Source organism: Delphinapterus leucas, chromosome 3 (genome assembly GCF_059928025.1).
Source record: "Delphinapterus leucas isolate spDelLeu-1000000601 "Yukka" chromosome 3, BTC_Dleu_Yukka2, whole genome shotgun sequence".
NCBI classification, from domain to species: Eukaryota; Metazoa; Chordata; class Mammalia; order Artiodactyla; family Monodontidae; genus Delphinapterus; species Delphinapterus leucas.
This window is the reverse complement of record NC_143131.1, coordinates 96974324-97000671: the sequence shown is the minus strand read 5'-3', so window position 1 is coordinate 97000671 and position 26348 is coordinate 96974324. Positions and strand designations below refer to the sequence as shown.

Sequence of the window (26348 nt, the reverse complement as noted above, 5' to 3'; positions counted from 1 at the left end):
CAGAAAATGGCAAAGATATGCATACCAGTTTTCATATATAAATTATAGTCCCTCTCTTGTTTTACTCCCTCTGGTTTCATCCCTCTCCACGGGCTCCTCCACACATGCACACTTCATCATGTCAGGTTGTTTCAAATCCTTTAGGTGCTCCTCTCTGCCCTGGGGATAAAGCCCGGCTTCCTTGGCATAGCATGCAGGCTCCCTCATGATCAGGCACGGGCTCCTCCTCCAGCGCACAGGGCTTACTGGAGCTTGCTCATGCCCTGCTCTCTGCCAGGTCTGCCCACCCAACCCACGTCTGTTTGCCCACTGAACCCCCGGGAATGCTCCAAGCCGCGGCTCCAGCTGCCTCCCGTGGAACCCTGCACATACCTCTTTTTACCAGATTGTGTTGGAATATTTGTTATTGTTATTATTATCACCGTTGTTGTTTTTGCTGTTGTTTTCTTACACACTGAACTGTGAGGCAGCTGAGAGCAGGATGCCCTTATTTACTGACATTCACTGCTTGAGATTAGGGATTCCATAAATAGATGCTGAATGAACAGAAGATGGGAAGAAAGGGAGGGAATAAAGCAGGGAAGGAAAAAGAAAGGATTTACAAATGAGTATAACCTTAGGAAGATTATAAAACCCTAGGGTATCTTTAGTTGTTAGGAAGTGCCTCATAAAATACTTCAGTATTTATCCTATTTTTCTTAATATTTAAGGTAAATAGGTACACCTCTTACTTTTAGGAAAGCGAGATGTGGAGAGAGTCTTACAAAATTAAATAATGCTGGGGGTTCTGAAATTTCAAAACAAATGGGGACCATTGTCTTATTACAGACTCAATACTGTGAATACACACACACACACACACACACGCTACATACTTTAAAATTCATCCTGCCACCTTGTTTTAAATAAGCTTTCTAATCCTCTCCCTATTTCTTGCTTTATTAGTAATACTTCATAACTGTGTTATGAAATTAAAGATGGCATAAAATTCTCCTAATCATATATGAAGTGATTTCCGTATCCTTTTAACATCTGCAAAATCAGGACGAAATCATTCTTTCTCCCTGGATGATGTTTATGCTGCAAAGTGCTTGTGTCTTGCCCTGGATGCCTCTGTGTGCAGTGACCCACTACCTCAAAGCCTGATTAAAACTGTTGGCCAGCCAGTGGCTGAAATTTATTTGATCAAGATCAAGGAACGACCGTAGTCAAAAACAAACATGGGTTTAAGCAGTGTACCTAGATGAATGAATAATTCATGTCTATTCACCACTGATGGAAAAAAAAAATCCCAAAATCCTTCTAGGAGTGTCAGGCAAGAATGTAATTATAGGTAGAGATTACTGTCATTATTTAGCACTTAATAGAGCATTTTATTTGCAAAGTGTTGGTGCTTTAGAGATTTAAATTGTTTAGTCTTATGCAAATAAACAGGAAGTAAACTTTGCAATGTTCAGTGACTAACATAAAATATGGTTGGGTTCCTCACACATACATCCTCACTCCTGAAGTCCTTGGCTTGAGAAACTAAATTCAAAGAAGGAATATGTGAACAGTAGGGGCACTTTTACTTCAAATTTTCACCAGTATTAGAGATGCAGAATGTTGTCCAAACGTTTTATCTTTGGTTTAAAGACTGATAATTTCAGGGAATTCATGAAACTTATAAATCACCAGCTCACCCATTCCTCCTTTATAAACAAAAGCAGTGCCAGACACAAGACATAAAGAGATTTTCCTCTATGATTCTGCTGTAACTAGCCCTTTCTTTAAGGCCACTGATGCAAATTTGAGTCACAGAAACATTCTCCTTATGAGCTAGGATCCCTTACATTTCTAGTGTTCAGGATGCGAACATTAAATTTCAACTGCCCGTACTAGGAAAGTTACTTTGGAGTATATTTTCCAAACTGCATGCGTGACTGTTGCATGAATAACACTTTGTGTGAAATGTCCTACTGCAGCATCCCTGGGTCTGCAGTGTGTGCCTATGACATGCATGATGTCGCCATTGTTTTTACTGGGAGATTCAAAGAACAGAAGTCTCCAGATTCTACATGGACACCAGTTCCTGATGAACGAGTGCCTAAGCCTAGGTATGTGCAAATATTTATACGGCTTTCTTGAATTTCTAGAAATGGTGCCATTTGCTCCCCTGATAATAAGCATCTTATAAACTGCACATTAGTGCCTTCCATGCTGGCCACGCAGATACAAATGCCAACACAATAGAAAGGCCGGTGAGGCCGTTTGCCTTCATTCCCTTAACAGAAACCCCAAATTACCTATAGTTGTATTCAAAACAGTGACTCTCTAGTCTTTTGCTTAGACTCTCTATCTGTGGATTATCCAATGCAATCCTAGGATGACAGGAACCATCTGGTCCAGCAGCCCCAATGGTCTATAGTTGACGAAATTGAGGCCCAGAGAGGTATAAAGTGAGTTGCGCAAGTTCACATCTCTGGGGAGATGATTTCCACCGCCCCTCCCCGCTTCTCTTCAGTTTTGCAGAGACCCATGTCTTTCAGCCTTTAAAAAAATGTAAAATATAAATGGTGTTCCCTGGAGTTTGTGACTAGACTGGATCAGAGCTGATCCCGGACTCTGGGCCAAGGGCAGCAGGTACAATGGGCCATTATTAGGATGTCTCTGGTCTGTCAGGTTCTGGTCTGCTTGGGGTCCAGATGCACTGTTGATTCTCCCCTCCCCAAAATGTGCCACAAAAGTGCTTTCATGAGGAACCTATTGTTGAGAGACAATACAGAGACCTTTTGGTCCTGTGGAATATCTATCAAATCCTCACACTAAACCAGTTAACTCATTCCTCCTAACTGGGACAGGATGAAACTCTCTCCCAGCCCTGTGCCTGCCCTGTTTCTGTGGCACACACTGCATACCTCCCATCACAGCATTCAAAATCTAAGCTATATAGAAACATCCCTGTGTGTTTGGCTTCCTCCACTTAATTTGTGGAAGGAAACCCAGTGTCTTCTAAACTTTTTTGGTTTCCAACTCTCTCCTCCGACATCCAATCCCCCACACAAAATACCCAGCCCAATGCACTTAATTGAACTAACTTAGATGATATGAAACACTGTACCCATGGGAGAAACCCCTACAGTTCATCCATTTTCATCCCCTGAATTAAATGGCTTGTGCATTCTGTTATTTATGGAGAGCAGACTGGGTGTAAAAAGCATACCCTGACAACCTCAGATAGATTCTCTAAGTCATTGCCTAGGATTCTTAGCTACCTTCCAGGTAAGCAGGAAGGGGAGTTAAGCTTAAGGGATCAGGTTTCAGGGAGTACTTATGTAATATGCTCCCCTGGGTATCGAAAGATGGTGTCACTCAGCTGTCACCAGGACACATACTTCAAGTGACTTTCTACTGGTGGCAGCATGTTTGCTTTCATCCTTCCACGTGCTGGCCTGTCTCTCTTACAGATATCTGGGCGCTTTCACTGGCTGGCTGGGTTAGTGCCATGAAAGCGTGTGCCTGGGGCTAGACCCTGCCAGTGTTGTCAGGGTCCACTTTTTTTTTTTTTTTTTAAACATCTTTATTGGGGTATAATTGCTTTACAATGGTGTGTTAGTTTCTGCTTTATAACAAAGTGAATCAGTTATACATATACATATGTTCCCATATGTCTTCCCTCTTGCGTCTCAGGGTCCACTTTTCTCTCCTGCACCAGTGGGCAAAGCAGGTGTCTGGACAAGACTGGCGCCAGTGTTGCCCTGATCTGACTGCTGAGATGTGCCCTTGACTCTTAAAACCATATAATTTCTTTTAGAAATGAATTTTCATTGTCATTGTTCAGAAATTTTAAAAATGCCTTTTCAGGCAAGAATTTCAGTGTAAATGGCTTTTCGTACCTACCCAAATCAAACAAAAACAATAAAAAACAAAATCCAAATGTTCTCTGACCCCCTAGTAATGAGAGATGGTTACACTGAGTCTAGCAGGTACGTAAGGCTGGCAGCTTTCTGAACGCCTTTGTTTTCTACATTTGTGAAAATGTCAGCCCAATTGTCTCTTTTTGTGGAACAAATGCCTCCAGAAATTCTAGCAGTTTTTTGTTTGTTTGTTTGTTTTTCCTGTACGCGGGCCTCTCACTGTTGTGGCCTCTCCCGTTGCGGAGCACAGGCTCCAGACGCGCAGGCTCAGCGGCCATGGCTCACGGGCCCGGCCGCTCCGCGGCATGTGGGATCCTCCCGGACCGGGGCACGAACCCATGTCCCCTGCATCGGCAGGTGGACTCTCAACCACTGCGCCACCAGGGAAGCCCTCTAGCAGTGTTTTAAGAGAGACAGAGCAGTCCCGGAGACGTGCAAACCAAACCCTCACTTGTTTCAAGCTCCATCACTGTTTATGGGGTGGGTTTGTGCTTCTGGCGGGGAAGCCAAGCTGCTCCCAGCCAAGGCTGAACTGTCCTGGCTCAGGCTTCTCTATGGAGTGAGGAGGTGGCCCTGAGGAAATCTAAGCATATTTTTTGGTGGCATTATGCATTGTTCAGCTTCCTCTTCTCAGCCTACGGTATATTCTCCCTCATGCAATATGCACAGAGAAGCAGTTCATTCAAAGAATTTGCCATAAAGCGTGATATAAGCCCCCTCCCTTTGTTTCTTTTTAGGCCAGGTTGCTGCGCTGGCTCATCCTCCTTAGAAAAATATGCAACCTCCAATGAATTTCCTGACGATACCCTGAATTTCATCAAAACGCACCCGCTCATGGATGAGGCCGTGCCCTCCATCATCAACAAGCCATGGTTCCTGAGGACGATGGTCAGGTGGGTGTCAAGCAAACCATGTCCTCACTGGATTTCCCCTGTTCCTTCCTATGCTTACAGAACCTATCATCAGTGGATCACAATTTGAAATGCCACAAACATCTTCTCTTATCCTGGGCATTGATTCAGCTCTGAAGTCCCGGGCACATGGGTGGATGCCACCAAGCCCCATGGTCACATTCCCAGTGAACACAGTTCAGATAGTTTCAGGCTCATTGGACACTTGCCAGCAATTAGAAGAAACAAAGATATCTCCTTCTGCGTTAGCCTGTTCATCCCATGTGTGTAAGAGTGGAGGAGCAGCGAAGAGAATCAGTCAATGGATGTAGATACCTGTTTGGTTGGATATGGTTGCAAAACATGCTGCAGACGTCATCCGAGCACTGTCCCTAGATTGTTAGCTGTCATACGGAGCATGGAGTAACGGAGCATTTGCACAAGTATACCAGCATGAAGGGTTCATACTTTAGCATTTGTTGTCTGGAGTGGTGGCCAACGGAGAACAGATAGCTGATTAGAAATCTGTGACAGCATTAAATACTCCTCCTTCTCATATTTATTTAGGGCTTATTGCCAAACAGTTCAACAGGCTTTCCCAAGTACCATCCAGTTTTGTCAGTCATCAAACAAAATGTTAATTAACTTTACCACCATTTTTAAACAGTGACTTGATTGAAAGATATTAAAGTAGTGGGTTGGCCAAAAGGTTCATTCCGTTTTTTCCATAAGATGGCTCTAGTAGAACTTCGTTGTCTTTAACTTCATTCGAAGCAATTTTGTTAGGTTGTATGTGACAGCTGTCGTACCAGCGTGCATTTTAAAAAAGACTTATGAAAATCGGTGAATTTTTGTGTAGCCATTTTAATACTGAAGATGAAAGAAAAAAAGCAACATTTTCGGCATATTATGCTGTATTGTTTCAAGAAAGGTGAAAACGCAACCGAAATGCCAGAAAAGATTTGTGCAGTGTATAGAGAAGGTGCTGTGACTGATCGAACCTGTCAAAAGTGGTTTGCGAAGTTTCGTGCTGGAGATTTCTCACTGGACGATGCTCCACGGTCGGGTAGAGCAGTTGACGTTGATAGCTATCAGATCGAGACGTTAATTGAGAACAATCAACATTATACCACGCAGGAGATAACCAACATACTCAAGATATCCAAATCAAGCGCTGAAAATCATTTGCACCAGCTTGGTTATGTTCATCGCTTTGATGTTTGGGTTCCACATAAATTAAGCAAAAAAAACCTTGACCATATTTCTGCATGTGACTCTCCACTTAAATGTAATGAAAACGCTCCATTTTTGAAACAAATTGTGACGGGTGATGAAAAGTAGATACTGTACAATAATGTGGAATGGAAGAGATCCTGGGGCAAGCGAAATGAACCACCACCAACCACACCAAAGGCCGGTCTTCATTCAAAGAAGGTGATGTTGCATATATGGTGGGATTGGAAGGGAGTCCTCTATTATGAGCTCCTTCCGGAAAACCAAACAGTTTCAACAAGTACTGCTCCCAATTAGATCAACTGAACGCAGCACTTGATGAAAAGCGTCCAGAATTATATGATGCATTAGGTAATGCAAGACCGCGTGTTTCTTCAATGACCAGGCAAAAACTGTTATGGTTTGGCCAGGGTTCTGATTCATCCGCTGTATTGACCAGACATTGCACCTTTGGATTTCCATTTATTTGGGTCTTTACAAAATTCTCTTAATGGGAAAATTTCAATTCCCTGGAAGACTGTAAAAGGCACCTGGAACAGTTCTTTGCTCAAAAAGATAAAAAGTTTTGGGAAGATGGAATTATGAAGTTGCCTGAAAAATGGCAGAAGGTAGTGGAACAAAAGGGTGAATATGTTGTTCAGTGAAAATGAAAAATGTGTCTTTTATTTTTACTTAAAAACCGAAGGCAGATTTTGGCCAACCCAATACTATAATGGCTCTTGCCCATAAGATGGAAACCATGGTATGTAACTTGCAGAAGAGTCCACGTTTCCTGGTTCCTGCCATGATGCTTAAGGAGAGTGGAGTGTTGAACGGCTATGGGATTTCAGAGAAGGAGCATGCCCAATAGGACTTATCTAGGCAGGCAATAGGACTAATGCCCTTCACCTTTGGCTTTAGGTGGATCTTGTTTGGCTTGTATATCCATTTATTTATTAATATTGCCATTAGCACTCTACCTCCCCATCCTTCAGAACTCTCTACCCCTCTGTACACAAGCAGAAAGCTTTCCAGTCTGACATTTTGTTGACAAGTCTTGGCACCTCAGAGGAAGAGTATGGAAAAATGGTAGCCGCTGCTTTTCTTTTCAGTGTTCAGTGAAATGTTAGCTGTGATCGCATAGTGGTTAGTACTTTGCACTGCGAAATATTAAATGAATTCACTTATTACTTCTTCCCCTCTTCACAGCAGACATCAGTCTTTCCTTGTTGTTCATGGAAGGGATAATTGCTGAGTGGTTTCAGATGGTGATGGCTACGTATTTATTATGTAACTTGGCCTCCACACATACATACCTCTTTCCTCCCCTTGGAGCCATACTAATGCTCTACATATGGAAATAAAGGAGCAGAACAGCTTGAGAGCATTATTTATATGCATATATTTTTCTTGAGGTTATTACTAGAAAGCTCTATCCCAATTGTTTGAAGTGGAAAAGGGGACACTTTAATGAAAGACCAACAAAGAGATAAAAAATGTGATCCTGTCATTTTAGATACCGCCTGACCAAAATTGCGGTGGACACCGCTGCTGGGCCATATCAGAATCACACTGTGGTTTTCCTGGGATCAGAGAAAGGAATCATCTTGAAGTTCTTGGCCAGGATAGGAAACAGTGGTTTCCTAAATGACAGCCTTTTCCTGGAGGAGATGAGCGTCTACAACCCTGAAAAGTGCGTAGAATGTTTGGTTCTTTCCTAGTAACTATTTGTTACTTTATTATCTTTTCCATTCAGAGAAATCATGGCAGACTTAGATTTTATGCACTTAGGTGACTTGTAGTATTATTTGTAAAAATCTTTTCATACATTAAAAGCATTATTTTCTCCTTGCTAATAATGTGTGTGTTTATATAAACACATACATTGTGTGTTTATGTGTATGTGTGTGTGTGGGTGCACACATAAGGTTCTGTTTCCCGTTCAGTTGGATCAGATTAAGAGATCTGACCTTGTGCGCTGGGAGGTGGGCTGTAAGGGTGGTGGCAGGAAAGAGAGAACTGACCCAAGAGAGACTATGAATGATATTATCCTGCCTTATAAAATTAGGTGCAGCTATGATGGAGTAGAAGACAAGAGGATTATGGGCATGCAACTGGACAAAGCAAGCAGCTCTCTGTATGTTGCATTTTCCACTTGTGTGATAAAGGTTCCCCTTGGCCGGTGTGAACGACATGGGAAGTGCAAAAAGTATGTATTTGCCTTATTGATCATTAGCAAGTCCACGGTGCTTAGAAAAGAGTCCTAGGTAGCTCACAGTCATCCTCTTCCTACAGAACCTGTATCGCTTCCAGAGACCCCTACTGTGGGTGGGTAAAGGAAGGAGGTGCCTGTGCCCATCTGTCACCTGGCAGTAGGTAAGGAGCCCGAGGTGTGGGAGAGTATAAAGCGGCCTAGACGTACAATAAATTGCGCTCACACACACCACCGCCACTCAGCCTTCTGTGCACAAACCTCATCAGTACGACTGCCGGCCGTTCTCCCTCCTTTTCCCATTTCATAGAACAACCCAACATCACGTGGCAGATTTCCAATTGATTAATCATCCATCCTCAGACTAATTAAAAACAGAGAGAAACCACACAGTGGACTTCTAGGTATTCCCTGGAGAGAGGGACAAGATGGTACATGCCTGGATCATCACAGTGCAAGAACAGCAGAGAAAGGGAGCAGGAGGGTACCAATTAGATTAGTGATGTGGTTTGTCCAGCCACAGCGAAACTGGCTCTTCTAATGGACCATCCAGGGCCGAGAAGAAACTGCCGAGCATTTGTTAAGCAATGCGTTTGTACTGCAAGCACAGTGTATACATGCAATAAACCTCTCCCCTGCACTGAAGAACAGTTGACCCTATTACTCATTAGGCAGTAAAATCAATTCTTGGCATTTCTCCAGCAGATCAGCTCGATCAAGCTAGTCTGCCATGCATGTGATTTTGATGCTTAGAATTGTTACCCTGACTTTAAACGCCTGGATGGTATTAGCTCAAAGGTTTTATGCTTTTACTTCAGTGGATGTGAAATCCAAAGCGACATTTGGAAAAGTATTCAACGCATGTCCTTGACGGGTTATGGCAATTCAAGGAAAGTGTCAGATGGCAGCACAGTTCTTTCTTAGCCATTTCTTCAACTTCCTCTGATCTAAAGGGCGAAAAGAACGGTCCTCACATCGCTCTGAGCCTCCTCTCCCATTTGAGAATAGCTAGGCAACAGACAGGAGGGCATATCTGATGACCACCTGCATAATTTGAGGGAAAGTATTTCCATATACAGAGCTAATGGTAACTATCAAGTCTGAGCTGGAAATCTGACTAATGCAAAGGGTTGACTCACCATTTAATATTAGATCAACTTTGTGAGTAGCAATATTGACCTACTACAGTGTTAAAGCTTTGCATCTTTTCACCGGAACCTTGAAGTGAAGGAGAAAGGATCACAATGCACAGCGAGGGAAGCTGAGAAATGACCTATCTCCTTTCTTTAGTCAAGGTGTGACCAAAAGTAGGCAGACTGATTTTTAAGAATCATTTTAAAGTCAACATGAGAACATTTCATTGTTCAAAACATGTGGAACTCTCTTTGGAAAGTGGCCTTCAGGGCCTGGTGCATACTGGCTTTCATTACCACTAGAAATCTTTAGCCTTTGAGGATGAATTTGATTTTTAATACAACACAAAAACAGTGGAAAACAAACATGGTGCATTATTAGATCAAGGTGTGACTTTCCAAAAAGTTTTCCTATATGGCTCATAAGTAAACTCTGAAGGCAGTTACAAAACAGGAGTTTCAGTTATGGTGTAAGAAGCGCAAAGTTCCCCCAAAAAAGGACAAGACTCCTTTGGAGTATTCCAGTGTGCTTATTTAAAAATCAAAATAGATACTATTAGGATTGATCTTATTAATGGTGTTACTAGTTTATACAGCCCAAAGGTGTCCTTATAAGAAGAGTGAGCCTGTAGAGGAGCATGACGGCAATACTCCTGAGGACTGGGCCTGGGGCAGGAGTGAACGAAACACTTGAGCGGTCTCAGCAAAATGCACCGCCATGTCCATCCTCTCAGGGTCCCACATATCCGCTGACCATTTGAACACTTTGTTATACAAAGCTACTTCTAAGCAAAGAAACAAGTAAAGGTCTAGGAAGGCAAGAGTTGGGGCAAAAGAGAGGAAAATACTTCTTTCTAATTTAGAGACGTCTGTATCACTTACGTAAGGAGTGTGTGTTAACATGTAAACTTAGATATTTAAGAAATGCTCAGGGCATCAGAGGCAAAGAGTGATATAGGTAATCCACGAACTAATTAACTCCCTGAATAATACCTGAATTAACTGTCTAAAACATGGCTTCTCTTGGGAGGTTCACAAAGGACTCATTTCTGTAAGCTTTGGAGATAAACTTTCGAGCTGTTACCTACTCTTTTGGCACCTGTCACTCAATTTATCAAACTGTGGTAGTTGCTTTAGTGAAACTTCAGATGCATCCTGCAATAGACTCATATCATTGAATTTGTGTCTATCTTTCTTCCCTTCCCTCCTTTTTTTGGAAGACTGACTTTTGAACAGGACATAGAGCGTGGCAACACAGATGGCCTGGGAGACTGTCACAGTAAGTAGAGCTTTTTATCCATTTGGGTATTTGTTCTATAAAAAAGATGCTTTTATAGACTGGCCTAGAAACATGACCCCACATGTGAAACTGAGTGCAGCTGCCTCTAAAACATGCATAAATAACAGAAATCACCTTCTAAATATCAAAGAAAACAGTGTGTTTTGAAGCCTCTGTTGCCAATGCTGTTGCCATAAGGGCTGGTACCTATTTCGTTATCATAATGCTGTGGAACAAATTCACTCTAGAGGATGTCTACTACAGCAGAGCAGTAAGTTACATCAGCACTTCCATTTAAAACCAGTTTTGTTGTTTTTAAAGATATGTTATTGCCATAATTTTCAGCCAAATAATACAAAGACTGATCACTGTACTCTAGCTTTTAATTGAATGGGACTATTTTATTTCTCTTGAACATATCGATTAACAAAATTATTTTTTAAATTAGATTTAGGTTTATTACCATTTGCAGTAGAAAAAAATTTCAGAAAGAACCCACTACATACAAGGTGACTCAAAATAACCTTTTTATAAGAACTGACCTACTATACTAATCTCAGAGGTCATTTCAAAAGTTATTACATGCCAACGTTTTAGTTAGAACTTTATATAAAGGATCCTGGTCAAAGGTCTGCCCAGTGGTCCAGTGATCTGATTCATATCAATATTCTCCTGAAAATGCTTTATTAATGCTAATTTAGAGAATAATGCCATACTCTTGGAAAACATTTAGTTTGCCATGTTTTAAATGTTGTATGTGATAAATTTCAAGAAGCCTGTATTCAGAATGGCACCAAAAATAGCTCCTAAGGGAATGAAACTATATTACTTCTGATATTTGATTTGATAATGAAAATCATGGATATAACTCTAAATCTTTGAGCCATGTTCTAGAGAACAGACATAATCAAATAAATAAGGCCACAGAGCCTCATCTCCAAATTCTTGGTCATATTTTGTTTGTTTGTTTGCAAATATATACCGGAAAAAGCTTCTTGTCTTCACACACAAAATCTGAATTAAGAAATTAGCATAGGGGGCTTCCCTGGTGGTGCAGTGGTTGAGAGTCCGCCTGCCGATTCACGGGACACGGCTTCGTGCCCCGGTCCGGGAAGATCCCACATGCCGCGGAGCGGCTAGGCCCGTGAGCCATGGCCACTGAGCCTGCGCGTCCGGAGCCCAAAAGATCTGCTATGTGTCTGCAATGAAACAATTTGATGTTTGATTTGGTGGATCTTGATCATGTTTGTGCCTTATGGCCCCATTTTTAGGGAATCAGGTTTCGGTTGGTATGTATGTCTGAGTGAACTTAATTAGCTGTTTTTAGTGAATAATTTTCTCCATATTATTATGATTCGATGATAATAGGCATCTAGAAAAATAGCGGTGTCAATTTGGATTGAATAGGTAAATGTATGAAAAATGTGAAAGTGTTACTGGCTCTCTAGAGCATCCACTACACCAGCAGGCTTACGCCACGCCTGGGTCCTCAGGCAGAGTGCAGGGCAGACCCTCAGGCCCCAGGCCAGTGATTTACTCTTCCGTCTCACTGGTCAAGCCTCTGTGTTTTCGTGTGCTCGGTAACTCGATCCCCACTCCTGCTGAGGCACGTGGGGTGCCTGCTCCGGGCAGGAGGTAATGCCTTTCCTAGTGGCTTCTCTGCTCCTGGGCGCCCACTGGAGCATGACCTACTTCTGTCAGACATATCGAGTCACACACAAGCATTCAAAGGATTTAGATATTTGGTACACAATGACTCTTTAACAGGAGTTTTGGGGAAAATGAGGAAACCATAAAGAGCCAGTGTCAGAGGCTGAGTAGCAGGCTGAGTGAACAAGTGACTTGACCCAGACACACAGCGGGGGCACGCAAGTGCACACACACACACACAAATGTATGTTGCCTGTATGTGTGATTTGTATTTTTGTTAATTTCCTAACTAAAACTCCTGCTGAGTTCAGAACATTGTGATACTGGACAGTTGCTCACAGCATGGTTGGGAGGATGAAATGAGAGAGAATGTAAAGAAAATGTGCTTTGTAAGTGTGGTCCAGATGTGACTCACTTTATCCACATACACATCCCTCTGTATGGAGTAGTGCTTACATATAATCGCAGTTACCATTCCTTCCACTAACTTGCTTTTTCTCTGCCTCTTGGCAACAAAGGCATGACTTTGAGGAAGCTCACTTGGGAAAGAGATAGTATAAGGATATGAAATCGGACCAAATATGAAGCATCTTCTATTACAAGCAGAAAGTAAAAGGCGCTTACTTAGTATTGGGGATCGTATGTTAGCACAGCTCTGTATCAGCTCACTCCCACTTATTACGGAAGTCACACTGAGCAGAGTGTTAAATGTTAAGTAACTTACTCCTCCCTTCTGTCTTTCAGATTCCTTCGTGGCACTGAATGGTAAGGAAGATATTACTCATAATTTAATAGCAATGGAAATATATTTGAGAAATCCTGTTTCACTAAACCTCTTGAGTATTTTCGAATTTTACGTTTATTTTTAAATTAATTTTTAAATTCTCATTATTTTTTATAGACATTTCAACTCCTCTACCAGATCATGAAATGTCTTACGACACAGTATATGGTCAGTTTATGGGTTGTTATTTTTTTATTCTTCGAGCCATTCATCCTGTGGTAGTTTATAATCTTCATTCCTAAACATCATGGACCAGATTCTTTGCTACTTCAGGGCCCCAATTCACTAAAATTATTCATAGATTTCATGATGCTTCAAAAATTACTCTACATATATGAGACAACTGACATGTGAGAATGAGTCCTACATTTTTAATCCACAGAACATGAAATATGCCAACCTTAGGGAATTTGGTGAATGCATTTAATGAGTTCTTGAGGGAGAAGAAATTGCTTTTGGACATAAGTACATCCAAGATAAAAGAATAGTGCTTATAACTCATAGGCCATAGCTCCTTAACTGATAGTATCATTCCCCAAAATGCTGACTTTCAGAACAATACCCTCTGCAGGAAAATCTATACAGAGTGCAGATACTAAGTTCTTATTAGGCAAAACTTTCCAATATAGCCATCGAAATTTAATCACACAAAGAGTATGAATATGTAGACCTATCTTCAGTGAAACGTCTTTAAATGTATACAAGGAAGAGTGACGCAGCGTAAATGATGTGCAAACAGGATTTACCCCATTGTTCCTGCTCTGAAATATACAGACACTATACTAAACAAAACCATTAAGTCCATAAACAGACTATTCTGAACTCTTTATAAGAAAAGTTAAACTGTAGTTGAAATGTTCCAGTTCCATTTCTCAAAGCCTCCCCAAATGTTTATTAAGGTAAACTATTCATGTGTTTTTTTAAAGATAATGAACAACATATATGTAATGGGAAATTTAAGCTTCTGCATTATGATGGGGACTACAAGCTTCACTGATACACATTTTATAACTTATGTTTAAGACACGTAACAATAACAGCTCTAGGTCAGTCTTTAAATGTAGAGGTAGGTAATAGAGGAAGGGGACAAAATAAAGAAAAGAAAAAAAGAGGGAAGAAAAGAAAGCAAGGTGGATTCAGGATTCAAAAAAATAGTTCAAGATGGCTACAAATACATCTAATAGCTCTGTGGACACTCTCACTCCTGTGTCTAATTAGCATAAATAAAAAGCCTCTTTGAAAGTCCTAAAGACTATCTTATAAACTGGGGCTGTGCAGGTAGGGAAAACAATGCCCGGTTTCTCCTGTCGTGAAGTGAGGCAGCATGGCGTAGATGAGCCCGCTGAATTCATCCACCTTTACCATTCTCTCATCTATGATTCAAGCCAGAATGTCAAACACCAACAGCTGGAAGAAACACTTCTCAGGAGGCAAGTGTCATCTAGCTTAGCTTGCCCTTCACAAAGAGAACCCACTCCGCATCTGCACTTCTCCAATATCATACTTCGCAATCATTTCCTATAATTGAATAATCTTTATCAGATATTGAGAAATTCAGGTCTTGAATCTAACTGAACCAGCATTCATCAATAGTACTACGGCCAATTTTAACTCCCAGGTAATTTCTCATATAGATAGAAAAATTAAACCATGGGATGCTCTTTATGAACAAAAATCACTCTTCAATTTATGGATTTCTCTTACTGCCTTTATAAAAGGAAAGAAACTTATTAATTCCTCCATGTTAACACTTTAAAGAACAATGCCCATTCGCTCGGTCAGTGGTTTCTGTGATGAAACTAAAGAAGAGCTGGAATTTTCCTTTCAACTAATGACCCTGTCCATTTCAGGCTCAATCTCTCCCGGGTGTGAAGGGGTTAGATGATTAACTGACCATCAACATGAGGGCTGGTCCAGACAGTACTTACAAAAACAGAGGAGACTTTCTTTTCACAAACTACTGCAAGAGATGCTTATTTTGGAGCTAATAAACCTAGAAGAGATTTAACTCATTCATTTGCAGACATTAGTTTAGTGCTTACTATGTGCCAGGTACTGGATTAGGCGCTGTATTTGAACCATCAAAGAAAAAAGCAAATTGCTGTTTTTATGAGCATGGATGTAGACTAGGAAGCCAACCCCAAAGTCCAAAATGCACCCACTGCGTCTAGCTGTGTCCTTTGCATGTTCCCATAAAAAGTTCAGTGGCTGAGTACAGACTCATAAGGCGACCCGCAGAACTAGAACTGCCTAACTCTGAAAAAGGGATCGTTCAGTAAGCCATGCAGACTCTCTGTGTGGCAAAAGCTCTGTGCAACACCACTTACATATACAAGAACCCTTTTTTAGTGAATTGGACCCTGATTATCTTCCTTCTCTCATCCTCTCTTGTATCGATTTAGTGTCTCTTCTGTGTCTAACTGGGTACAATCATTGTTAATAGGTTAGAGTAGTTTGAAGGATCTCTAACCTCTAGAATTACAAAGACTTGTAGATATAGAGAAACAATATGATGCATATTAAAGTTAACTTTTTAAATCTGTTTCTTTGTATATTATAAGAATAATACACCATAAGCTCCACTGATTATAATATGAATTTTCATACTGGATTAACAACACAAAATTATAGGTTCCAAATTGTTGACACGTAATACCATATCCACAAACGATTGCCTATTTTTGTAGCATTATTTTGGTTACAGTCTCTTAGGGAATGCACAAAAACAATATAGCCTGTAGAATCAGATTCTAAGAAGGAATATAAGTGATTTTCTTTTAACAGTTGGAGAGGTAATAATAATACACCTCTTTGATTTCAAACTAAGGATGGCTGCTTAATGGTGCTTTTACATGGTAGTTCTAAAATTCTTGAGAATCAGGCATTGCTTTCTCCGACTGTTTGCTTCACCCATGACACACATTGCCTGTCCTCAAGCATAAGTTTAAAAGATTACAAACCTCATGCTGCTCTATTTTTTTTTCCATTTGAGTACATCAGATGCATGGTTTCTCTAGATTTACATGTAGAATATGGAGATGTGGTGGGTATTAGACTAACACTTCAGCAATAGGCAGGAGCTGATTTCTCACATTTGTGTGAAACATTTTCCTACCTAACTACCATCTGGTCCACATTAATTTCCTCTCATAGCCATAGCTTTCCATTACCAATGAGTTTTCCATATATTTGCAGCATATGGTCCAGGAAATCTTTCTACAGAGAATGTGTCCCTTAGGCATATATTTCCCCTAGATTGCCGTATTAAGAAATGTTCTCCCTAAACCATACTTAATGGCATTACCATAAAATTGCCCCTTGAACACAGTTAAATTGAAAGTGCTCAAAATGCATATCAATTCAGGTAAAAGAAATTCTTGCTACTTGGAGGAGAGGCTTCTTTTTTTCCTTCCCCCCTTTCTGACTCCCTGCAAAGCTATTTCTAATTGTTTGCTTAGGCTGGGTGCTGAAGTCTCTTAGGGTGACCGTATATTGCATGAGAGCATTGTTGAATTCAAGAGTAGAAAATAGGGCTATATTTTAGACCTCAATATAAGCATAAAGGAAGTAAAAGAAAGTCTGTATTGCCAATTCCAGGTTAATAATTTTCCTACCCTTGTTCTCTTACCAGTATTGGGAGATGAGATGTGAAACCCAGAAATATAAAAACAAAAAGTCTAGACGCAAGAATTCTTTACTTTTGAATGAACAGGTTTTTAGCAGTTGGATGCGAACTAGACTATTTGCAACAAAGCAGGTATTTGAAGCTGTCTAAGAGCCAAACAAGCTCTTACACAGAAAGGGGCCTCTTAGATGTTACCAAAGCTTTGTGGTAACACTTCAAGTGTGGAGCCTCCACGGAAATCCTATAGCTTAGATAAGCCACTTGGCTTGCTTGCTTTTCCCCGCTTTATTCATACACACACACACGCACGTGTGTGTATGTGTGTGTGTGTATACATAGTATGTAATTTATAGTGTTAAAGTCTCCTAGGAATCCAACTTCCAATAATAATTGTAAAAGAGAAGAATGCAGTGCATTCATTATAATCTTTCTTTCTGGTGGCTAGTATCATATTTATCACATATGCGGTGATCACAGCCCAAGGCTGGAGCCACTTGTGAATCTGTCCTACTTTCTACCAAAGGCCCCAATTACACATTCACAGTGGTTGCCTTGATGTCTTTTTAAAAATTGTTCAAGAGGCTGCTATAGGTAAGATGCTTTAATAAGCCAAAGACTCTACTTGAAAATCACAGAGAGGTTATTTTTTATTTCCACCAGAGAGAACAGGTAGTGGGGCTTCTTTAAATCATTGTGACAGCTTAGATCAAAGCACCAGATATGATCTGCATTTAACCTTGCGGAATGATGGGGGGGAAAGCTTAGAAATGTGTTCACAGGAAACATCCAGTTTCTGCCATAACTCCCAACCTAGCCATTCTTCCTCTGGCATTATCCTAGGGTAGGCCACTCTGGATCTCATAAAGCTATCCCTTTCTAATCTGAATTGGATCAGTCAGTGTGGCCTCAGAAAACCACCTCTCATTAGTATGAGTCATGAAACCATGAAACTAACTTGGCTGGAATAAGACACAAAAGGCACAGCCATAACAACATGGAGCAGTTGAGGCCTCTGTTCCAGGAAGGAGGGGGTGGGAGCAGATCCCTTTAGAAAGCAGTCACTTCCCCCGCAAAGAGGAATGCCTGTGAGGCTGAGTTGCAGCTGAAAACTAGACACATCCTCCATGGGAAAGGCTCAGGGCAGCTGAGTTGTTTGTGACGGGGCAGAGGCTCATCCACTACCATAAACCTGCCCCATCCGTCACAAATGCTCTCCCCAGAGTGGACACATTCTACCTTAGTGCTGCTGTGAGAATACCAAAGAAGGACTCTGATACTTCTTGAGCGCTTACTATGTGTCAGATACTGTTAGGTACTTTCAACATGATGTCACTTTATCCTTCCAACACTGGGAGGTAAACGACATCATCTCCACTTCGTGCACAGGGAAAACCAACCAAGGCCCAGAGAGCTTAAGTGATTCCCTCAGGCTCATCCAGCAAGCAGCAGAGACGAGATCTGGCCCTTCATCCTCTAACTACAAGGGGTCTTCTGCTGAATCCTACCCACCAGTCTTGTTTTCTAGGACAATCTCAGGGGTCTTCTGCTGAATCCTACCCACCAGTCTTGTTATTTCTAGGACAATCTCAGGGGTCTTCTGCTGAATCCTACCCACCAGTCTTGTTATTTCTAGGACAATCTCCTTTGAGTCTTTTACAGCCAGCGTGAGTGTCCGACCTCCTGGCCTCTGAGCAAAGGGAGAGCGGGTGTCTCCGGTGATGTTTTCCCTAACTATATTTGTGATGAAAACAGGGCACTCCAGTTCCCTCCTGCCCAGCACCACCACGTCCAATTCGGCGGCTCAAGAGGGGTATGAGTCTAGGGGAGGAATGCTGGACTGGAATGATTCACCTGACAGCACAGACTCTTTGGGGGCAGTGTCTTCCCATAATCACCAAGACAAGAAGGGTAAGGCCTTGGAAGTACCTCTTCCTCTGGGGGGAGAGGGAGGGAAAAGTGGGGAGGACTATGGAACTGCTTCCAGCTGAATCATAGCAGCATTTAAGGAACGAACCTCCAACACACTATGATTGAAAGCGTCTCAGAACTGCAACCCGATCCTCTGTGCTAGGCTTGATCCACAATGATTCCCTGACCAAGGAGAAACCACACAAAACAAATAACACATCCTCTAAGCTTCCTCCACCCAAGAGAGGCATGGCTTGGCCCAAAGCAGATACTGGCTGCTGAGATCCCTTTCCACTCCTCTTAGCTCGTTCAGTGATTTCTGGATCCTCTCTTCCCCCATAATGGGATGGAATGTGGTGCGGGCTTTGGCAAGTACATGTAATCAAAGTAAAAGCCCGTTTAATCAGTGAATGGAGAAATAGCAGAGTTGAGTCTTTTCTGGCTGGTAGCATCCCTCACTCCCGCATGGTGCTGAATTTGAATAGAGCTGAGGTCCTGAGACGCACTTCATTGCCCTTAGAGGATAACAGCTAAAACAAAAATATGTTATTTAATCAAGCAGAATTGCTATGCATTTAAAATGGAAAGGAAGCTGCGCTAAATGAAAGGGACTCTACTGTGAACTGTCCTAAATTCTCCCTGGCTTTCTTTGCTCAACTAGAGACAGGAAATGTCATCTCTTTTCTCGCCATTTGCTGCTTCTGGTAACACATCCTACTTTAGTTGCAGCTGCAACCAAAGAGGCCTTTACTTGTCCAAAAAAGTCTTGTAAATCAGAGACTGAAAAGCTCAGTTATGTTGCGAGCTGTTTCCCCCCATTCAGCCTTGTTTACTTCTATATGTTTTCAAGAGTTTCATCCAAGCAGGGATTTGAGTCTCAAGGGCAGACCAGCCACAGTGACCCTTGGAAGACAGTCTCTATCGCGTCTTCCCCCAGGATTTTCTGTATACATATTTCCATCTTTACTTTTAGAGAATGTTTGCTAGGCAGACTCACACACTAAATTTTCACCTTTTTTTTTTTTGGCGGCTCATCTCCTGAGAATGTCGTACCTTCTGCTGCTACATGCCAAGCCCAAAATGGGAAGATGTAGTCCTTTTAACTTTTTTTTTTTTTTTTTTTTTAGTCTTTACTGAATTTGTTACAATATTGCTTCTGTTTTAGTTTTTTGGCCGCAAGGCATGTGGGATCTTAGCTCCCCTACCAGGGATCAAACCCGCACCCCCTGCGTCTGAAGGTGAAGTCTTATCCACTGGACCGCCAAGGAAGTCCCTTAACTCGTTCTTTAATATATCCCCTTAATCGATTTTATTATTCTTCTATAACTTCTCACTGTTAATATGTCCTGCCCCAATCTTTTTTTTTTTTTAAGTGGCTTTTGTCTCAGCAGCCTCTAAATTGGTGGGATCCCTGCTCTTAACCATCACAAGAAAGCACCAGGCCAATTCGTGATGGGGCAGAACTATCACAGCAGGCCACCAGCCCTAGCATGTGCCATTATTTGTTCTGTGTGGCTCCCGACCGCAGATGTGTTAGTCTTGGCCGAGTTCTCAAGAACAGACAACACAGTAAAAATCACTTTGTATTTGCCCACTGCAACTTTCTGAAAAACCAAACAGCCTTTCCAGTAAAGCATTAAATATGTCAACCAAATATCTAGCTGTTGGTTACAGTCATTTCCTCTTTGCTTCACTGAGACGGATGGTGTGAATTTTCTCCAGTCGTTACCTCTCCCGAGGGAGGGAGGTTATCAAAGAGTCCAATTAACACTTTGACAGATCATTTTAAAATTCGGCATTGTTCGTTCTCTTGGGTCTTTTTATGAATATTGACAAAGCTGGAAGCAGTCTACAAATTGTCAAACAATGGTGGCAGAGGTGATTGCATGGGTGTTTAACATGATCACCGTTCTCGTGCTATTAACTCCTTGCCTTGCCCTGTCAAATTTGAGCTTCATTCTTGACAACTGATTATGTGTGTATTTGATAGGGCAATGACAATGAGTTGTTATGCAGAAACTTTAAAAATAAAAAAGTAATGTAGCTTGATGTTCCTTTTGTCATGATTTTTTATGATTTTAATTTCCATTTTGCTCTGAAGTGTTTTTCTGTTTAATGTTCATGATTTATTTTGAACTTTTGTTTTGCCAAGCACTGTGTGGTATGACTTGGTGATGGCGTTTACTTCTCCGTTGGAAAAGTCTTGTTTCTTTTCCGACTCATGATTACGTCCTTTAACTTGACCCAATCTGTGATCCCCTCGCTTCTTTCCATTCCCTGACTTGGGTGCCTTAATGATGTCACATCCGGGTGTGCAGCACCTCCTGGGATGCAAGAGTTTAATGGGGTTTCTGCGGGCCTCTGGTGGGTGCTCTTTTCACTGGGCCAATTGTCTTATGGGAATGTGACATTTGTGTGCCCCAGCTTTAGGAGCTAAATATACTCTGGAACTGTTTGTAAAATACCGCACATTTCCCCACTAAGCAGAAAATGTGTCTGCTGACCAGCTAGCTGAGGAGTCAAGTGTCCCATGCCCTTTTCATTTTGGCTGCTGAAAAAAGACCAGTGAGCAAACGAGCCCAGAGCTCTGCTCTGCAGAAATGTTGAGCACCACTGGGTTGATCCCACTCCGGGTCCCAGCTCATCCTCCAAACAGTTCTGCATTTCCAGAGTATGTTTGCTTGCCTTTTTCTTTCTTTTCCTTGCTGTGTCTTTCGTCTTGATTTAATCCTGTGCGTCCCTCACGTTCTGTCAAAGCACTGTTCCTCACCTTGCAATCTAACCCCCTTCTGCTACCATTGTTCTTAGCCTCCCCCTTTCAAAATAATAGACCCAAGCCCTCTGCCCCTCTGCGGAACGTTCCAAGGCTCTTTCCTTCTACACTGGGGGTAGCATTCCGGTGCTGTACGTAGATATATACAGCCATACTAACAAAGCGTGAGAAGAGAGCTACAAAGCATACACAAGTATTATCACAGAAAATGAAGTAATTTTCTCGCTCAGTAACTGGCCTTGTCCTTCATTACCCTACTGGCCTTGTCTAATATCTCTTGTCCTTGCTGCTTTTCTTTAAAATTGCCTGATATCTTTCAAGCCCTAGATTCATTAGTAAAAACACAGCCAACTGCCCTGTTTTATCTCTGGCTCCCTAGATGTCTGGAGCCTCTAGAGCCAGCCCTTTAATCACCAAGTTGATAAATTAGAAGCAGTCCTGGCTACTGCTTTCTTGGTTTTGCCACATTTAAAAATATATATTATTTATTCATCCTATAACTATCGAGGTGGTAATGAGTAGTTACAAAGGGGCTCTAATTACATATGAATAAGAAAGAAAATCCAGTTTATTTTTAGATCTGGCTTGTCTCCCCTCATCCCCTTCCCACAGCAAGAGAAATAAGAGCTTTCTTTTCTAGGTTAAGCAATACTGGGAATTAATAGCCACTCTTGTGCCTCTTGTTTCTGACCAAAAGCAATAATCCTCCAAAACCTGATTTCCAAGAAGACTGCAAGATAGGTGAGGAAATTAGCCAGGGACAGATCTGCCAAGAGAGCTGTGTAGCATAAATGTCTAATGTAATCATGGACCACTGCCACAAAGACACAAGAATAAATCAGATTAGAAGAAAATCCCCTACTTCAGAGTTTATTTTCTAGAGTTCTTGTGAGCTCTCAAAAAACTGATGAAATAGTCAATATATACAAAAATGTTCCCATTTGATTGGAAATGCCAGAGCTTATATATATGCTTATATATTTCGGGAAATCTTTAAAACAAGATATTATCACATTATTATATTTAGTCAAGAAGATGTCATTACAGACAAGGAAAAGATGTAGAAACAGAATTTAAATTAGAGATCAAATGAATAATTTAACCTAAAATGTACAGCAAATGCTGAATATATTTTAATCAAGGTACAAGCTATTTTGTAAGCAATTTTTAGTTTGGGAAATAACATTCCGGTAAGGTTCGGAAGGTCTATGAAGAATGATGGGCATACTGGCCACACTGCATAACAATCCTGAATGGAACTGTATAAATCATAGAGTTTATCAACAATCCTCTTTACAGTCAATTATTTATTCCTCAAAGGCATCACAGCCTCCAAGTAGGACATGTCACATCTTACATGAGATGATTTAGATGGCTCAGAGACACCATGGCCTTCAAGAATACTGAATCATGTGGTGGCAAGTTAACACCCCCTTTCATTTCTCTTTCCGTCTTCTTGGTTATGTCAAGGCAAAAGTCTCAGTTTGGTGCTTTAACAACTCCAGAAACTTGCGACTACCCTTCTGAGAAGAAAGAACAGGCTTTAGACTGGGGGCTTTGCCATGCAGCTGGAGCTAGCTGGAACAAACATTGTTTTGCTTTCAGTTCATTTTATTTTTATGGTTACCTTCCATTTATGAAAAGTGACACTTTTTTCCATTTATGATAATTATATAAAGTTTCCACTGGAAACTCACCTTAAAGGTAATTTAAATAAAATATTAAATAACTACTAATTCAGGAAGTATAGGGATACAGAGGTATAAAAAGTAAATAACATGGTAAGCGAGGCTCATTGATTTCACTAGGACTGCAGCATTGGTAGCTGATGGGTAAAGTGTGGGTAACTCTGGCCTGGGGCAATTTAAAAAGTCCAGTGATGATTAACCTAGACCAAAACTGTGCTTCTGGCATTTGGAAGAACGAGACTGAATAATGGCCCTACCTTCTACCTGGGCTCTGAGCTCTGCAGTTATATGACCTGGTGTTCTTCTGATTTCTCTTCCAACTACTGAGCTTTGTGATTAGGGATGAGAAGTTTGGTCAAGTAGGAATTGAGAGTAAAATGCATTTAGACTAAAAAGAGATTAGTCATTCTAGGCTTGTGAAGCATCTGGCGAGATGATTCTCCAGACCAGCAGTGAGCATCCAAGGGTAGACAGCAGCTCGTTATTTCCCAAATTGTGGCCCGGGGAAAGTTTACCTCCAGCACTTCTGCTTCCCGCCTACTTTTCTGAGATCTGTAAGGACTCTTGGGCTACAGCATGTTCCGTTGACTTGGCAGTAGCCTACACTTGACCCTTCTTTCCCTTTTCTCTCTTTCAAACTTTACCTATTTTGAGCCCCAAACCCACAGAGCCAGGCTTTCTTCATGAACAGGCTAGGAAATCCCATTTTAAGAGAGTATATTTGGTAACAGAGCTCGGCCCGACAGCTTCTGTGTTTCAACCATCTGCAATGCTTAAAATCTAATGGATGAAGGATTTTAAAGCATCTCAGTTCTCCCAATGGGGAAAGTGATTTCTTGGTTCCTATCAAGTCATATGCAGGTGATCTTATTTACAGAGAAAATTATTGCTGATGACGGTAATAAAGGGAGAAAAATAAGGTTCTCTTCTTTCCCTGACTCCTAAACTTGGACTGCATTTTCTCTGCCATTTCTTCAGTAACATTACGTAACAAAAAATGTTTTCTGAGGAGTCTTCAAGCAAAATTTATTACTGGCTCTACAGCGCAGTATTGGATGCCAATATAAGGAATTAGAGGCTAAACTAGAGATAGACATAGTTCCTGTCCAAGAAATATCAAACTGCGAGACAGATGAAGCACACAAAGACGCAAAAATGCACCAAAAAGCCTTTACGACCACTATTGTCTTTGTGAACAAGGCAAAACGGTGCACGGCAGACTTTAGAAAAAGATGTTAGACAACTGAAGACAACCTGGCTGAACACATCAAGGACGTAGCACTTGGAAACGGCTTCTCTGCCCCTTTAGTCGTCCCCTTCAGTGCCAATATTATAGCAGTCATATATCACTTGACAGGGAGGATGAGGGAAGTGAGGTACATCTGGTACAGGACTCATTTAAAAGTTTTGTGGAAATGCTGGCAAACTCAGGCTCTTTTTGAACATCCTGAGCTCTATTTAAAACAAAAAAAACTTAACTCCATGGTAATATGCATAGCTTTTATTAGTAAAACCTATAGTATCACAGCCATTTTTAAATGTGATGGTAGAACAGGACCGTCTTGGAAGAGAACTCAGAGAAGGGGGTTGAGAGGGGTTCTATTTGATGGGGAAGGGGCTGCTAGCGGGGGGACAAAGGGCTGCAACTTCCACCTAACAATCGACGGCTAACTCAACCAGGTAGGAACATGCACGGTCAGGGCCAGGGAACACTAAGAGATGGGGGGCTGGTTGCTGTTGTTCCAACAACGCTTCTGAATTAGAGTTTCCTTATTTCTGGGTTTTTTGTTGTTGTTTTGTTTTGTTTTTTTCTGGTAAGCGGGCCTCTCACTGTTGTGGCCTCTCCCGTTGCGGAGCACAGGCTCCGGACGCGCAGGCCCAGCGGCCATGGCCCACGGGCGCAGCTGCTCCGCCGCATGTGGGATCTTCCCGGACCGGGGCACGAACCCGTGTCCCCTGCATCGGCAGGCGGACTCTCAACCACTGTGCCACCAGGGAAGCCCTGAGTTTCCTTATTTCTGGTTGTGAGGGTTAGAGGAAAGGTATCTTTCAAAGTTCATAAGAAAGTTGGCATCTAAGTTGCTGTTGTTGCTGATGAAGATATAATTCTTGAAATTTAGTCCATTAGTATATTTTTAAATTTGTAAATTGTGCTAAACCTGCCCCATAAAGGCTTACTATCATTTTTGTTATGCTCTGTTAAGCTATTTTAATCTCCGAAAGTTTAGAGTGAGTCTGAAGAATATTTATGGGGAACCAGTAGAAGCCCATTATTTGGAGGCAGAAGAGTAGGTAGGGTTGCTACATAAAATGGAGTGTTCAGTTAAATGTGAATTTCAGATAAATCATGAATAATTTTTTAGTATAAGTATGCCCCATCTACTGCACGGGACATACTTATACTAAAACATTATTATGTATCTGAAGTTGAAATTTAACCAGGAGTTCTGTATATTTATTTGCTACCTGGCAATCCTACTGAAGAGGTTGCTCATAACTTCTCCAGTGAGTATATAAGATCTAATCTCTAGTCTACATTTGCCCTTCAACTCTTAGAAAATCTAAAATAATCCATATAAGAGGAATTGAAGTAAAGATTTCATTCTGTGAAAAATATTATCATTGTATTTAATGCCAGAGAAATATCACTACAAGTTGTATATGCGTTTGAAATATGTCAGAGTAATTTTAAAAATTATCACTGAAAGCAAGCTTCCAAATACCACTTTTAAGTGAAGAAGGCTTAGAAGTCAAACTGTTCCTAAACAAGGGTATGATTAAAACTACTGTTTCTTTCTAATTTTAATTTAACCTCAGGTTTTTATCAACAGTTATGTAAACTATATGGGGTTATTTTTCTTCTTCAATTATATGGCTGCCTTTGTTTTCATTTCTCATTTCCACAACTTTGAAGGATATGAGCTGGAATCAGAGCACTAGAAAATAATAGTTAATTTAATAGTTAATTTAAGAGAAAATGTAATAATGGTAACGATAACCCTAGTCTCAAAGAAAGGCAAAATGGCAACGTTTGTTCACTTCTTTCTTCATTCATTCAACAGACGTTCAGCAAACATGCGCTACATATAAGCCTTCTGCTGAATGCTACAGTACACACTGATCTGATCCAACATAAGCCCTGCACTCAAGGAGCTTGCAGTTTAGCAGGGGGTACACACAGGTGACATCCTGGCTAGCAGTGGGGCAGAGTGAAGTCTGAGAGTAAGAGAAGCATTTAAAAGGGCCAGAAAGGGAATTGAGATTATAAGTCATGCTAAGGGGTTTTGGCTTTACCTGT

General features: G+C 41.2%; 1 protein-coding gene across 1 annotated transcript in view; it reads left to right on the top strand.

The window, feature by feature from the left end:
- Positions 1 to 26348, top strand: part of SEMA6A (semaphorin 6A) — a 130817-nt gene that overhangs the window by 87492 nt on the left and 16977 nt on the right. Inside the window, exons 11-18 of the mRNA XM_022590680.3 lie at positions 1965 to 2096; positions 4634 to 4789; positions 7515 to 7691; positions 8067 to 8207; positions 8294 to 8374; positions 10564 to 10622; positions 13017 to 13037; positions 18434 to 18589. Coding sequence (XP_022446388.1) covers positions 1965 to 2096; positions 4634 to 4789; positions 7515 to 7691; positions 8067 to 8207; positions 8294 to 8374; positions 10564 to 10622; positions 13017 to 13037; positions 18434 to 18589 — 923 coding nt within the window. The remainder of the gene's footprint in view (positions 1 to 1964; positions 2097 to 4633; positions 4790 to 7514; positions 7692 to 8066; positions 8208 to 8293; positions 8375 to 10563; positions 10623 to 13016; positions 13038 to 18433; positions 18590 to 26348) is intronic.